This window comes from Dreissena polymorpha, chromosome 2 (genome assembly GCF_020536995.1).
Source record: "Dreissena polymorpha isolate Duluth1 chromosome 2, UMN_Dpol_1.0, whole genome shotgun sequence".
Taxonomy (NCBI): Eukaryota; Metazoa; Mollusca; class Bivalvia; order Myida; family Dreissenidae; genus Dreissena; species Dreissena polymorpha.
Genome location: NC_068356.1, coordinates 8561198 through 8577812, shown reverse-complemented (window position 1 = coordinate 8577812; position 16615 = coordinate 8561198). Strand labels below are relative to the sequence as shown.

General features: G+C 35.2%; 2 protein-coding genes across 2 annotated transcripts in view; one reads left to right on the top strand and one right to left on the bottom strand.

Moving 5' to 3' along the window:
- LOC127865788 (uncharacterized) overlaps positions 1-16615 on the top strand; it is a 230492-nt gene that overhangs the window by 29771 nt on the left and 184106 nt on the right. The window lies entirely within an intron of this gene.
- The window catches only part of LOC127865782 (cytochrome c oxidase assembly protein COX11, mitochondrial-like), a 28579-nt gene continuing 12710 nt past the window's right edge, over positions 747-16615 (bottom strand). Inside the window, exon 6 of the mRNA XM_052405742.1 lies at positions 747-2318. Within this exon, the coding sequence (XP_052261702.1) occupies positions 2136-2318 (183 nt within the window). The 3' untranslated portion in view covers positions 747-2135. The remainder of the gene's footprint in view (positions 2319-16615) is intronic.

Sequence of the window (16615 nt, the reverse complement as noted above, 5' to 3'; positions counted from 1 at the left end):
GCACATTTATGAATATCATATTGAAAACATATTATTGCCTATTGCATGTGATTTTGTTAACCCAAGTACTGTGATATTACCGGTAGATGACTGCAAACAGACAGTCTGTGTAGAGCCTCACTGAAAATTATTGTATTGACTTCTATAGAGATCAGACAATCTTGTATTATCTTGATAATCAATAACTTGGCTGGAACCTTCTTTCTTCTTTCAAAAATTGGATGACAAACAGCATGTCCTGATTGGAAGAAATCTTATAAATATGTTTCTTGTTTCAATATAATACATTTGAATACTATTAGTAACAAAAGATTGCCAAGCAATATAGTCCCCTGCCGGTGAAACTCCACCATTGTCAGTATTTTTTAAATTTATATATTTGTTGCCATAGCAACCATAATTGTTGACGTAGGAACAAAATGAAATGACGTGCATAATCTCCATATTGCCATTAATCCATGTTTCAAGTTTCATTTTTATGAAGAACTTTTAAAGTTATCGCAGGATCCAGAAAAGTGTGGCAGACAGACTGACAGACTGACTGACTGACAGACAAACAGAGCGCAAACCATAAGTCCCCTACGGTTTCACCGGTAGGGGACAATAAATAGTCATAATCTTCCATTTTTGTTTGTCCCAAAAGATCTCATCTTTGCCTAATCTTATTAAGACATCACAGATTATACTTTTAAGCTTTGCTTAATCATATAATGTGCAACAAAGAAAACAAAACAAAAATTGTCCAGTCACTCTCAAGCAGGTTTGATTTTATTTGTCCAAATTATTCACTTATTCAAAGGACTAGTAAATTTTAAGTAACGATCATACAAGTGAATAAAATACCATTCCAGTGCAGTATTTACAAATCTGCGTTTACAACAAGTCTATGCCTTTAATATTCTATTTCAAGTTACAAAAGAGCTACAGATACATATCACAGTATGTACTTAATGTACAAATCAACAAAGTGATTAAAACATTAACTTTAAATCCTTTTTTCAAATCCATTTCTGCAGAAGGCATCATATATCACAGAAAATTGTTAACAGCAGATGTGTACTACATATGATAATCTCTGGGAAATCAATGTTTCAAATTAAACCTTCTTATTTTACCTTGATTGTAGCATATGCTTACTGAAACTCATGTCAGGGAAGATACATTTCTGAGTGTCATATGAGAAAAATAATACAATGTTCTCTCTTTGGGGATCAAACTATCCCAATTTTGCTGCTTTTCTATTTTGATCACAGGTTGCACACTCTAGTCATTTACACCCTGCTACTGTTTGCATTGGTGGATTTGAAATAATTTAGTTTTCTTTTTCCAATCTTAAACAATCACAGAGCTTCATTAGCCATGGAAACAAGTCTCTACATCTGATCAGTTTTAATATTATTCTTTTGATATAACGCATACTGCTTTCATCAGTAATGTACATCTATCACAGATTTATAATATCTCTCAACCATCATTATGGTAAGGCAACTCCTGGAAATTGTGAGTGTAATGTGATACATTAGATTCATTTAGATATGGATATCACACTGAAGGGTTATTTAGAGTTTATCTGTAACCCTTTTCTGCTACATCAGCAGAATAGAGGAACTGTACATTTGACAAGGCTGGGCTTAATTAGTCAAATAATGGAGTTAAATTTAGTAAGATCTAATAATGGTGGGGTGAATTTTTTATCAGTGAATGGTCAGTGATAAGTGGGAAAAATCATTTCAATTGCATGCACTGTTTTTGCTTTCTGTCAAATACAGGTTGATCTTCATAAAAACTGCATTAGAAGTATGACTAATAAAAATCTCAATTTACATAAAACTGTAAAAATAGAGTTTGTTAGGTCTTATACAATCTACAGTTAACCATTTAATATCATAAATAGGTCACAAGCTGCACATTTGTATAGAAACTTCGTTGCAAAAATCACAATATAGTGAAACAATGTTTGGTTTCATAAGTTATCAACCAAGTGTGAAGATAACATTTCAGCAATACTACTTCTGTAAAGGTAAGACTTTCACACTGGCTGTGTTTTTCCCCCAATCAATCTAGCTGGCTGTGTGTTTCCCAATGCCTATTTCACACCTCTCAGTCTCAATTTGACACATCTTTATAACCCCAACTTAAGCTGCTGGCTGTGGTTTTGCCGCCTCCTTTTTCCCGCCACTCAGGAATCCAGGTAGTGACAGACTCATGCCCTCCTTGGCCTGGAAAAACGTGTAGCTGAGCACAATACTGTCCTCGAACTCAAGTTCCGGATCTTCGTCGAAATCTGGGTCAATGTAGAAGAACACCGGCATGTCCACCTGAAGCAAGAGATCACATAAGCCTCAGTTACATAATTATTTTAGTTTCAATGAGTCGAATGTCTAAACGAAATATACACTTTGTGTTACAAGGTTTTGATTGCTGCATAGTAAACTATGATTCCTACTTCAATTGCCCCAAATAATTGTCATAATTGCCAGGTCAAATTGTATATATTTGTAACATTATGAATTCTTATCGGTCAATAAGCTACTTTGACCATGATGAGCGGCCATTCTCACATGTGACTCAAAGGAACAAGACTATTCTCACGTGAGTCCCAAAGGAACTAGACTTTTCTCACGAGACCCAAAGGAATTAGACTATTCTCACGAGACCCAAAGGAACTAGACTATTCTCACACGAGTCCAAAAGGAACTAGACTATTCTCACGAGACCCAAAGGAACTAGACTATTCTCACACAAGACCCAAAGGAACTAGACTATTCTCACATGAGACCCAAAGAAACTAGACTATTCTCACTTGAACCCAAAGGAACTAGACAATTCTCACATGAGACCGAAAGGAACTAGACTTTTTTCACATGAGACCCAAAGGAACAAGACTTTTCTCACATGAGACCCAAAGGAACTAGACTGTTCTCACATGAGACCCAAAGGAACTAGACTATTCTCACATGAGACCCAAAGGAACTAGACTATTCTCATATGAGACCGAAAGGAACTAGACTATTCTCACATGAGACCCAAAGCAACTAGACTATTCTCACATGATACCGAAAGGAACTAGACTTTTTTCCCATGAGTCCCAAAAGAAACTAGACCATTCTCACATGAGACCCAAATGAACTAGACTATTCCCCCCATGAGACCTCAAGGTTCTAGACTATTCTCTCACGAGACTGAAAGGAACTAGACTTTTCTCACATGAGACCCAAATGAACTAGACTATTCTCACATGAGACCTAAAGGCACAAGACTATTCTTGCATGAGACCCAAAGGAACTATTCTATTCTTACAAAAGACCCAAAGGAACTAGACTATTCTCACGCGAGATCCAAAGGAACTAAACTATTCTCAAATGAAACCCAAAAGAACTAGACTATTCTCACATATGACCGAAAAGAACTAGACTATTCACACATGAGACCCAAACAAGAGGCCCATGAGGGCCTAAATCGCTCTACTGCACTGTGCAAGTTTGGAAAGAATAAGATGGAAACTGTGTACTTAATCGCGCAAACAAGGAGAATTTTCTCAAATTCAAGGGGAGATTATTGTGTACTTATTTCTCTGATACTGCTCATATTCAATAGGGTTCAAGTCCTAATTGATATAAAGATACTGTGCAAATTTGGAAACAATTGGATGAAAACTGTGGAATTAATTGGGTAAACAAGTGGGATTTCAAAAAAGGGGAAGTCATTCTGGACTTATTGCTATGATATTGCTCTTTTTACAAAAGGGTTTGAGTCCTCATTGATACAAAGACACTGTGCAAGTTTGCCAAGAATTGGATGAAAATTATGGACTTTATCACATAAAAAAACTGAATTTTCATTTTTTTCTCAAATTCAAGGGGTGATAATTCTGGACTTATAACTCCGATATTGCTCATTTTCAATAGGGTTTGACTCATAATTCAGATAAAGACACTGTGCAAGTTGGGAAATAATTGGATGAAAACTATGGACTATATTGCGTAAACAAGCCTTATTTCACAATTTTCTCAAATTCAAGGGGAGATAATTCTGGACTTTTTACTCTGATGTAATTTATTTTCAATAGGGTTCCAATCCTCATTAATATAAAGACACTGAACAAGTTTGTAAAGAATCGGATGAAAACTGTGGACTTTATCGTGTAAACAAGAAAAAGTCTAACGCACGCATTGATGGACGGACGACGGAAACCACGCAATGACATAAGTTCTACAGGCCTTCGGCCAGTAGGGCTAATAAACTAGACTAATCTTACATGAGACCCAAAGGAACGAGACTTTTCTGACATGACCCAAAGGAAATAGACTATTCTCTCATGATATCCAAAGGAACCAAACAATTCTGAAAAAGTGCGAGCTCATTAATGAAGATTGGACCAAAAAAGCGACTTCTAGAGTATTAACATATTTTTTTCTTTTGACATTGTGACCTAGGTTTTGAGCTCACATGGCCCTTTTTCAATCTCAGCCAAGATATCTAGCCAAGTTTCATGAAGATTGGCCAATAAATGTGGCTTTTATAGCTGCAACAAGTTTGAACTATAGCCATTTATAACAAGTGTTCTCACCAAGTTCCATTTAGAGTGCACTAAAAATTTCACTTCTAGAGCGTTTAAAGTTTCAATAGAGCAATATAAGGTATAATGTCCCGCCCCCTGGCGATCATGTTTTTTTAGGAACCATAACCATTTTTCGAACTCGATCTAGCTATCATTAGAAAAATGTTCTGACCAATGTTCATAAAGATTGGACAATAAACGTGACTTCTAGAGTGTTAACAAGGTTTTACTACTGTAAACGTATAGAAATTGGTCGGTATGAAATTTCGTGGTTTAATAAAAAACAACTTATTCGTTGACACGTAATTTCGTGGATTTTAAATTGTCGGGGAAGATTGACAGTCATAATAATTAAACTTTTCTTAAAACAACCAGAGTAATAACGAAGAATAATCTGCTAATGTGTGTTGACAGCAAGGCTTGTGATTAATGTGCACTGAAGCATGAAAGTGTTGCAAGTAATTGTCGATAAGAGCGAATAAGCGGCGATCTTGTGGGATCCCGCTCGCTAATTGCCATCAATGTTGTTTTGACAATATTTGCAATTCTCTGCTCAATCGGTCCCCTAGTAGTAATAATTGAGTAATACAGTCCCCAAAATACAGGTGTGAAAACCGTAATGTCTCTTTTAACTTTAATTGGCACTAATTGACATATGTGATAAATCTGCAAACTGTTAATTTGACGACGTCACGTAAAAGAGAACAATTGTTGATGTACAGTTTAAATTCCGTGTTTGAATTAAAAAGTATTATTACCCAAACACTTATCAAGAAAACAACATATTGTATTACCTAGCATATCTCAATCAAATATCTCAGATAACCGAAAACAATAAAGAATGTCGGCAATGACATTCCGAAAGGACCGATTTCGGATTCAAAATGTAAAAATAATAGTTGGTACTTAAATTCGTGGTTCAGCGGAACAACGAAATCCACGAAAATTCGTACCACACGAAATTTAATGGTTTTACAGTATAGCCATGTTAGGAAAAATACCCCGCCCACTGGTGGCCATGTTTTTCAACAGACTGGAACCATTTTTGACTTATCCAATATATCATTAAAACAAGATGTGTTTATGAAACACAATGTCCCCCTATATGACGTTTGACCTTGAAGGATGACCTTGACCTTGTGAAGGATAACCTTGACCTTTCACCACTCAAAATGTGCAGCTCCATGAGATACACATGCATGCCAAATATCAAGTTGCTATCTTCAATATTGCAAAAGTATTCATAAAATAAGCGATTTGGGCCACATATATTTGACCTCTGACCTTGAAGGATGACCTTGACCTTAACATTTCACCACTCAAAATGTGCAGCTCCATGAGATGCACATGCATGCCAAATATCAAGTCGCTATCTTCAATATTGCAAAAGTATTTATTAAATAAGCGATTTGGGCCACATATATTTGAACTCTGACCTTGAAGGATGACCTTGACCTTGACCTTTCACCACTCAAAATGTGCAGCTCCATGAGATACACATGCATGCCAAAAATCAAGTTGCTATCTTCAATATTGCAAAAGTATTCATAAAATAAGCGATTTTGGCCACATATATTTGACCTCTGACCTTGAAGGATGACCTTGACCTTGACCTTTCACCACTCAAAATGTGCAGCTTCATGAGATACACATGCATGCCAAATATGAAGTTGCTATCTTCAATATAGCAAAAGTTATTGCAAAATGTTAAAGTTGGCGCAAACAGACCAACAGACCAACAGACAGGGCAAAAACAATATGTCCCCCACTACTATAGTGGGGGACATAAAAAATGTTCAAATTGTTATGAAGAGTGGACAATAAATGTGACTTCAGAGTGTTATCAAGGTTTTACTATAGCCAAAGGATATATAAGGATAAATGCCCCGCCCCCCTGGTGGCCATGTTTTTCAACCACCCGGTTTTCAAACTCATCCAAGATATGATGGGGACACATGTTCTGACCAAATTTTGTAAAGATCGGACTACAAATGTGACTTCTAGTGTATTAACAAGGTTTTACAATAGCCATATAAGGAAAACTGCCACGCTCCAAGTCAAACAACTTCAAACAACCGGAACCATGCCAAACTTTTCCAAGATATTATTATGATGCCTTTTCTGACCAAGTTTCATGAAGATTGGAAAATAAATGTGGCCTCTACAGTGTTCAAGTTGACTTTAAATTTTAACAACAGACAAATGGCCATCACAAAAGCTCATCATGAGATTAAAAATAAGGGTCATAGAGGTACCGGTATGATAACCAGAAGTATGGCAAGCGAAATGCACATTAATTCCTTAAACCACAGTTTAACAGTTAACTATATAGTTAAGGGACTTTGAACCCCTGTTCAAAGTGTCGTTTGCACATTAATTCCTTAAACCCATGTTTAAGACTTTGAACCGCAGTTTAAAGTGTGTCTAAAAATAGATACAAATCTGTTATCTGAGACAACCAATCAGCGGAGCTGAAACCACAATTAGAAGGTAAATGCCGCAACTTCATTGGTCATCTCTTAACTATAGGGTTAAGAGACTTTGAACCGTGGTTCAAAGTCTTAAACTGCGGTTAAGAGGCGCGGTATGCACATTAATTATTTAACTGTTAATTATATAGTTAAGAAACTTTGAACCTGAGTTCAACGTGCCGTTTGCACATTAATTCCTATCTTAACTATAGGGTTAAGAGACTTTGAACTGCGGTTCAAAGTCTTAAACTGCAGTTTAAAGTCTTAAACTGCGGTTCAAAGTCTTAATCTGGGGTTAAGACGCGCAGAATGCACATTAATTTTGTAACAGTTAACTATAGGGTTAAGAGACTTTGAACCCGAGTTCAAAGTGCTGTTTGCACATTTATTCCTTAAACCTGAGTTCAAGAGTTTGAACCGCGGTTCAAAGTGTGTCTAAAGATAGATACAAATCTCTTATCTACATTAGTCAGAGACAACCAATCAGCGGAGCTTAATCCACAATTAGAAGGCAAATGTCAAGATTTCATTGGTCGTTTTTTAACTATATAGTTAAGAGACTTTGAACCGCGGTTCAAAGTCTTGAACCCAAGATTAAGGAATTAATGTGCAAACGGCACTTTGAACCCGGGTTCAAAGTCTCTTAACTATATAAGTTAACTGTTAAACCATGGTTTAAGGAATTAATGTGCATTTTGCTTGCCATACAGAAGAACAGATTACTGCCCAATCATTTCGTTATGCTTCAGGCTTGGCAAGAATAAAATACGGTATGGCTCCGCTATCCTCCTTGTTATTTTATAATAAGTCTCATTTGATATATAAGCCTATGAACGGTCAGTAACCTGTTATTCTCTTTATTTTGAGTTATTATTTCCAATATAATAATTTCAGCTGGTTTCTCCATTTTAACGTCACTTTTTTCTTAAAGATGTTTTCTCATGATATTTAAGACAAAGCAATGACAGTTTAATATTATTGAGTGGTACCCTTATATCAGTCTGTAGAAATCTATGAACCTTACAGTGACAAAAAAGTGCTGATTCCACAGAAATTAAAACAACAATAAGCTAGAATTCAAATAAACTCTGTTCCAGTTAAGCACTGTTAAGATCAATGAAATGTATATTCATGAGTGCATTGCCTTTAATAATACATAACATCTAGGATTCCTCCGGAGGGTTATTCAAAGATAAATGGTAGTTTTGTGGTCTATGCTGTATCAATTATTAATATCAAATACAAAGACAGATAAGAGCAAGTGAAGGATGTAGATGTGATTTTGAGACCTTACCAAAAAATGTGTAATCATTTTTTTTAAGTAAAAGATGTTAGTTTATTTTGGAATGACAGTGGAGTGATTTTCATAATGATTTGTGTTAAAGAATCACATGGTACTTTGTAATATTTTATAAAAAAAAACACATTTGTTCAAAAGCAGCTAAACATGATAATTTTAGCCACCAAAACATTGAAAACTTTGGAAAAAACTCTCAGGATTTGGATAGAACCTTCATAGATTCTTTGTGTGAAGCCCATCATATAATCAAATATATTTTTGGGGGTGAGAGTGTCTGTGAGAAAAGATTCTTTTGTTTCAGAATATATGTTAGTGTCTTTAGTATTCTTTAATAATAATACACAAAACAAGAGCACCGCATAACGGGTGCCACGCTCGGCTGCGAAAGCTTGTCAGATTTTTTTTTTTAGAGGTCACAGTGACCTTGACCTTTGACCTAGTGACCCAACAAGGGATGTGTTTGTCAAAAACACAATGCCCCCTAGTGCGCCACTTTGAAATAAAAATTTCTATTAATCATTTGGCAGGTATAGAAATCATCTCCCTTTAAAGCTTATTACTTCCCTTGCATTTTGTCCAATCCAAAATCCCGGGGGGGGGGGGGGGGGGGGGGGGGGTCTGTAGACAGTCAAAAATGACCAAGTCAGACATCACTGACATCCAAGGCCTGTAGTGTATTAAAGAGATCATAGCAAGAGTTCATCATTTATCTATGGTCATAAGTCCACAGGTATGTAATGATCACTACTATTAACAACTAAGTACATGAAAGAAATAATAATTATATCATTTAAAAAAAAACCTTTGACAAATCAATCATTTGAGTTATAAATAATCAAAATAATAAATCTTTACAGTAACTGTGAAAAGAACTTCAATTCTTGGTAAGGAAATATATAATATGAGATTTATAATTATATAAATTACTTCCCTTGAAAATAATTGTCTCTAACAAATCTCTATTTCTAGTAGCAAATAATTAAAAGCCACTACCGTGACTGTCGATTCACCACTCAAAATGTGCAGCTCCATGAGATACACATGCATGCCAAATATATAAAGCGGATATGTTCAATATTGAATAATTATCTCCCTTTAAAGCTTATTACTTCCCTTAAATGTGTATTTTTTACCGTAGACCTTGAAGGATGACCTTGACGTTGACCTTTTACCACAATGTGTTTGTCAGAAACACAATGCCGCCTACTGCTCCTCTTTAACTTATTTAACAAAAATATATACGTTGGCAGATCAGATAACTATGTCCGTTAAAAGCTTATTACTTCCCTTGACTTTGTTTTTTTTTACCCTAGACCTTGAAGGATGATGTTCACCTTGAAATTTTACCACTCAAAATGTGCAGCTCCATGAGATACACATGCATGCCAAAAATCAAATTGCTATCTTCAATATTTAAAAAATTATGGCCAATGTTAAGGTTTTAGCACGACGCCTACGGCGGACGGCGGACGACAAGCTGGCTATGACAATAGCTCAGGTTTTCTCCAAAAACAGTCGAGCTAATGAAACCAAATTAAGCCCCAATTTACAGTTTGAAAAATGCTTAACAACTTAAAGAACTACTTCATTAATTAAAGAAGTTAAACTCTAATATTAAAGCAGCATTCAGGATCATGCTTGTTTTTGTGCAAAAAATGCTACATTTCCGCCAATGTCATCGGGATGTCGCTCAACAATTTCACACATTCTTTTTGTCACTGGATTCAAGTGGGCGCCTCAAGTGGTAGGACAAGAGGACTGATATCAGCTGCAAGCAGCCCACATTCCTGGTTGTACTCCCAGTGCACTGCACTGCAGATGTTTTAACTGATACATGTAACACCTCTGGCTGTCTCCATCTTATCTAAGACAACAAGTCTTAAAACAGTTTGTTAAAACTGCCCACGCAATCTATACGCAATTATGAAATAAATGCATGTTTCAAACATTTAATACAGCAGAAACCATGACCCACAGTTGGGGGAAAAATATCAGTATGAATCAGTACAATCCATGCTTCATTGACTGCTTATATGGAATGTTGTCATATTGTAATAAGGTGGCAGACAAATGTCAAATGAATAATTCAAGAAGGTTCTCAAACCACATTTTAAGTAAGCAAAGCGATCCAGCAGCTGTAGAGCTTCTTACTCACATATCTAACACAGGCAGATAAATATTCAATGGCCTTTCTAACAATGTGAGAAAACATAACTCTGTAGCTTTAAGGGGTAATTTGCTTAATCAGCATTCCTGACATATGTTTGTAAGCTATCAACAAGAGATATTAGTAAATGACAGCTCATCAAAATACACAGTCAGTGATTCAAAAAGCAAGGCCAAATATAAAGTTTGTTAACAGTACATATTGGATATTGGATGAAATATGAATATGATTTATCATTAAATTTGGTCTTTATTAGCAAGAAACACTGTCTATATACAATGCAGTATTTTAATTGAAATGCATCAGTTTAGCCTGATAGTATTAAAAACTATCTATATAGCATACATTTTTAATAAAACAAGATGTGGTGGTTTTAATTTTTCTCAGTTATACATTGAGTTAGAAATGTTCAAATGCATTTTGTATAGTTTATGATCTTAATTTTTTCATGTTTGATATTAATGTTTGAGTTTTGTTTCTTTAATTTAAAATGTTAAATGTATAGCATCCTTTATTCAAATAATTGTTTGTTAACACACAAAATGAATGATTACCACAAATTAAATCTAGAAATAGTTTGCCCTGCAACTGTGAATGCTGATAACATAACATTTAAGGTGTACTTATCAAACTGTTTTTGATTGATGCCAGACTTGACTCCTCCAATCTGCAAACATCTCATAAATGTGTTGCAGTTCCAGACTACGGTAGCATGTTTTAATATTATGCTATGCTTCGGAAAACCAGAGTTAAATTATGAGCAAAAAGTATCCTCACAGAATAGCCTGAGCAACCACAAAGACTAATCAGGGAGGACACTTTCCACATCGACTAATCAGGGAGGACACTTTCCACATAGATTAATCAGGGAGGACACTTTCCACATCGACTAATCAGGGAGGACACTTTCCACATCGACTAATCAGGGAGGACACTTTCCACATCAATTAATCAGGGAGGACACTTTCCACATCGACTAATCAGGGAGGACACTTTCCACATCGATTAATCAGGGAGGACACTTTCCACATCGACTAATCAGGGAGGACACTTTCCACATCGATTAATCAGGGAGGACACTTTCCACATCGACTAATCAGGGAGGACACTTTCCACATCGACTAATCAGGGAGGACACTTTCCACATCGATTAATCAGGGAGGACACTTTCCACATCGACTAATCAGGGAGGACACTTTCCACATTGACTAATCAGGGAGGACACTTTCCACATCGATTAATCAGGGAGGACACTTTCCACATCGACTAATCAGGGAGGACACTTTCCACATCGATTAATCAGGGAGGACACTTTCCACATCGACTAATCAGGGAGGACTCTTTCCACATCGACTGGATTGTCATATAGAAATGACTAATCAGGGAGGACACTTTCCACATCGACTCGATTGTCATATAGAGATGACTTCCTTTTAACAAAAAATTACACAAAGGTGGAAAGTAACATGTGGACTGCGCAGGTTAAGCTGGGATGTTACTTTAAAGAGTGTGATGGCAAATTTAAATGAATATTTCTCTCCAATACTGATTTAACAAATGCTGTAAATAATCAGTCATAATATTTTATTGATAAAAAAATGTCATTAATAAGGTGAGCAGCAGCTGCACGGTAGGACCAAACAAATCCAGACTTTTATACCACATTTAAATTAATGCCCATTAAAAAAGAAGTAACACATGTGTAACAGAAGGCAGTATTGCATTAATATAACGACAACATAAAATCACTAACAATATATTTTCAAATGGAACAGATGTTTTTTATGAAATATTGTTTAATTGGCTGATTGTTTCTTAAAATCTCAACTGAATTTAACATTATTTGTTGTTATGTGAGCAGAGTCTTGCGACAACAAATCTTATGCCATATCCAGCCAATGTCCTTCCAGACCAGCTTGTTCATCAGCGCAGTGAGGTCAAGAGTTACCCAGTCTGCTAATGAAACCAACCTTGTTGTACAGTGTAGCTCCTGACCAGACTGTGCCATTGGAATGCTGGTCTGGAGCAAAGCTGGCCGCATTTGGCAAGAAAAACATTTTCGCATGACCTGGCTCATATTATGTTGGTAAGTTAACAAACAAAGGTGAACCCTTTCCCCCACAAGAAGCAAAGTGAAAATGGCTTTCGCAACCAGCATCAAAACCAGAACAGCCTATGAGTAACTCCCAGTCTGTTCAGGTTGTATTCTCTTCGCTGCTCATTACTATCTAAGGCTTTTAAAATTTTAATCTAGTAAGAAAGGTCTTTAATCCAGGTAACTTTCTAAGGGACTACAAAGAAACTACAGTCCCATGAATCTACTAGCCAAACTATTTAAGATTAAACTAAAAGTTTGCCTGCAAACTCACATAAATAATGAAGAACTATACTGGTTCAACCCACAGGTGGATAGCGTGTGGCTATGATATTATTAGTAAAAACATCATTTTGCATAATTTTTTTTTAATAACAAACACTCAACTTCTCTGAAAACAATTTCACTATCAAATACATAATTATATATTTAATAGTGATTTTTTTCAGAAAAGTTGATGTTATGTTATAATATGATTATTTTTAATCCAAAATGATGTTTTTACTCATTAATATAAAAGCCACATGCTAACCACCTGCGGTTCAACAAAACATTGGCAGGGGGAGAAATTTCTAATAAATAGGGGAAACACTAAAACTGAGCTATATTTAAAATATTTTATAAGTTGCAAGCAAGTATCAGATTTAACAGCTGGAGTTTGTACATGTAATTGCATTTTTAATGCATCAGAAAAATAAACCGTGTGAATAGCATGTGTGGTCATTATGCAACCTTGCATATAAAATTCAAACATGGTTATTCTACAAATTATTTTATTCATTATTTGTAACATTTTCATTACAATCAGAAATTCTGGACTACTTTTACGTAATGCACCTGTCAGCTATTTTCAATTTTCAGAAAAATGTTATCAATTACAATCTTTGAAAATGACATAAAAAAAGAGTTATGCATGCCAGCAGAGCTTTAGCCAATTTCTGCAATTTCTGTTTTATTATGAAACATTTTCTGATTTATATTTTTAAGCTCCACTGCACAACCAATAAAAAACTATCAAATAAACCCACATGGTTTCCATAGTAACCATTACACAACATCTGCAATTTATAAAATATAAGATTATACATGTATTTCCCAACCTCTGGGGTATTAAGACTCATTTAACAGCAAATTATGCATAAATCAGTCACAAAGGATGGGTTACAGCTTCCAGTCATAGAAAATGTTGCTCTGTTACTCTCAGTGAATATTTTTTCAGATTACCATGCATGTAATTTATTAAAGCATTCCAAGTTACAAACACCAATTTATTAACAAGAGAGCAAAGACGTCCCTGGGTAGCTCACCTGAGTTTAAACATAATGTGAAAATAATCCAATGATTCTGCAGACCAATAACAAAGTAATTTAAAGAAATTTAAATGAAATATAGAAAACAGCCATAATTGAAACAATTGTAAATAAGATTCTTCTAATGACAAAATATCTAAGCACTAGGTATTGTGATTTTATGATCAAATAGATTCTCTGATTGATTACAGAGAAGATTGTACTTTATTTGTACTAAAATATACAATAAAAAACAAGACTATTGCCAAGCAATATACGTCCCCTACCGGCTCCACCATTGTCAAAAATTCCACCATTGTCAGAATTTTTTTAAAATTATTTTTATTTGTTGCCATAGCGATTTTTGATGTAGGAACAAAATGAAATGACGTGCATGATGTCCATATAGCCATCTATCCATGTTTTAAGTTGCATGAAAAAATATGAAGAACTTTTAAAGTAATCGCAGGATCTAGACAAGAGCGCCTTGCAAGTGCAGACCGCTCATCTATTTTTCTTTTTAAAGGTGTAGGGACCAATCTCAATTTCAAACACAAAGGAGGGAGGGTTGGAGTAGAGAGGGGTGTATAGTGTGGGGGTGTGGTCATTTATTAAATTTTCTTCAAAAAATGCCCCCCAAAAAATATTATTTTTTTTTTTTTTAGGGGTGGGGGGGGGGGGGGGGATTTTTGGGTGGGATGGTAGGACGGTATTTCAAAAATAAAATAATAAAAATAAATATTTGTGTTTTTTAACCATGTTCGAAAAAAGGGGGTATAGTGTGAGGGTGTGATGGTCATTTATTAGATGATTTTTAAAAAAAAAATTGGGGGGGGGGGATTTGGGGGGGGGATGGTTTGGGTGGAGTCTATTGTGGTATGTCAGGTAAGAGTTGTTTTGTCAAAGTATCAATCAAATCTAATCATAAATAAAATGTAATGGCAATTTTAGCAAAATTTAATAATTTGACCTTGAGAGTCAAGGTCATTCAAAGTTCAAGGTAAAATTTAACTTGCCAGGTACAGTACCCTCATGAAAGCATGAAAGTATTTCAAGTTTGAAAGCAATAGCCTTGATACTTAAGAAGTAACGTGGATCTAAACACAAAATGTAACCATATATTCAAAGTTACAAAGTAAAAAAAGGGCCATAATTCCGTAAAAATGACAACCAGAGTTATGCAACTTGTCTTTTACTGCCCACTTTTGATAGTTTGCGAGTGTTCCAAGTATGAAAGCAATATCTATGATACTTTAGGGGTAAAGTGGACCAAAACACAAAACTTAACAAAATTTTCAAGTATAAAGGGCCCATAATTCCGTCAAAATGCCAGTCAGAGTTACATAACGTTGCCTGCACAGTCCCCTTATGATAGTTAGTAAGTGTTGCAAGTATGAAAGCAATAGCTTTGATACTTTAGGAATAAAGTGGACCTAAACACAAAACTAAAACATATTTTCATTTTTTTAAGTATAAAAAGGGCACAACATTCTGTCAAAATGCCAGTCAGAGTTACATAACTTTGCCTGCACAGTCCCCTTATGATAGTTAGTAAGTGTTGCAAGTATGAAAGCAATAGCTTTGATACTTAAGGAATAAAATGGACCTAAACACAAAACTTAACCAAAATTTTCAAATTTCTAAGTATAAAAAGGGCACATAATTCTGTCAAAATGCAAGCCAGAGTTATCTAACTTTGCCTGCCCATACCCCTCATGATAGTTAGTAAGTGTACCAAGTTTGAATGCAATAGCATTGATACTTTATGAGAAAAATGGACCTAAAGGCAAAACTTAACCGGACGCCGACGCTGATTCCGACGCCAAGGTGATGACAATAGCTCATTTTTTTTTCTTCAAAAAATAGATGAGCTAAAAACCAACATTTTCAGCAGTTATATCAACTTATATATTTCTAGTGTATTTGTTGCTATAGCAACCAGAATTTTTGAAGTAGGAACAAAATGAAATGATGTTTTAATGTCCATATTGCCATCGATCCATGATTCATTAGTTTCATAAAAGAATATGAAGAACTTTGTAAAGTTATCGCAGGATCCAGAAAAGTGTGACGGACTGACGGATATGAATTGCAATGTTATGGAATACAGCTGAAACTTGAACATAAGGTCCACTAAACAGCCTTTGATTCCGAAAATCTCATCTCTACATGCCTTTTCAGCCCTATGCCACGGGTCAGAATATCGGCCCAATTCCCAATGCAAATCTGGTTGTTTTTTTTTCTCAATTGAAAAATAAAATCCCAATTCCAACTTCCAACGATTGCAAAGTTGATTTTTTTCGGCTGCTAAAAAAGCACAAAATAACGTTACCCTAATCCGCAAACTAAACATTGGGGGAAACCCGCTTGTTCTGAGCCCGGCTTTGTATCGATCAATACTGCGTGCACTGTGCAGGTAATCATTAATCATCAAAATGGCGTCTCACAACAGCAACTATTATGTTGCCAAAATAAGAAAAAGATTAGAAAAATACGCCAACAATTTCGTCCCTTTTCAACAAGCAAAAAGAAAAACAAACAACATCGGGTGAGGTAAGTATAAGAATGCACCAAAATATTTCTAGTAATAAATGAAGATAAATGATTACCGAAATTCAACAACAAGATGCAACATAAGATTTTTTAATTTTTTTTAATTGAAAATGATTATAGATCGATTCATTTGTTAATTATTGTGTTGTAAAATAACTTTGATATTCTTCTAATTTTAA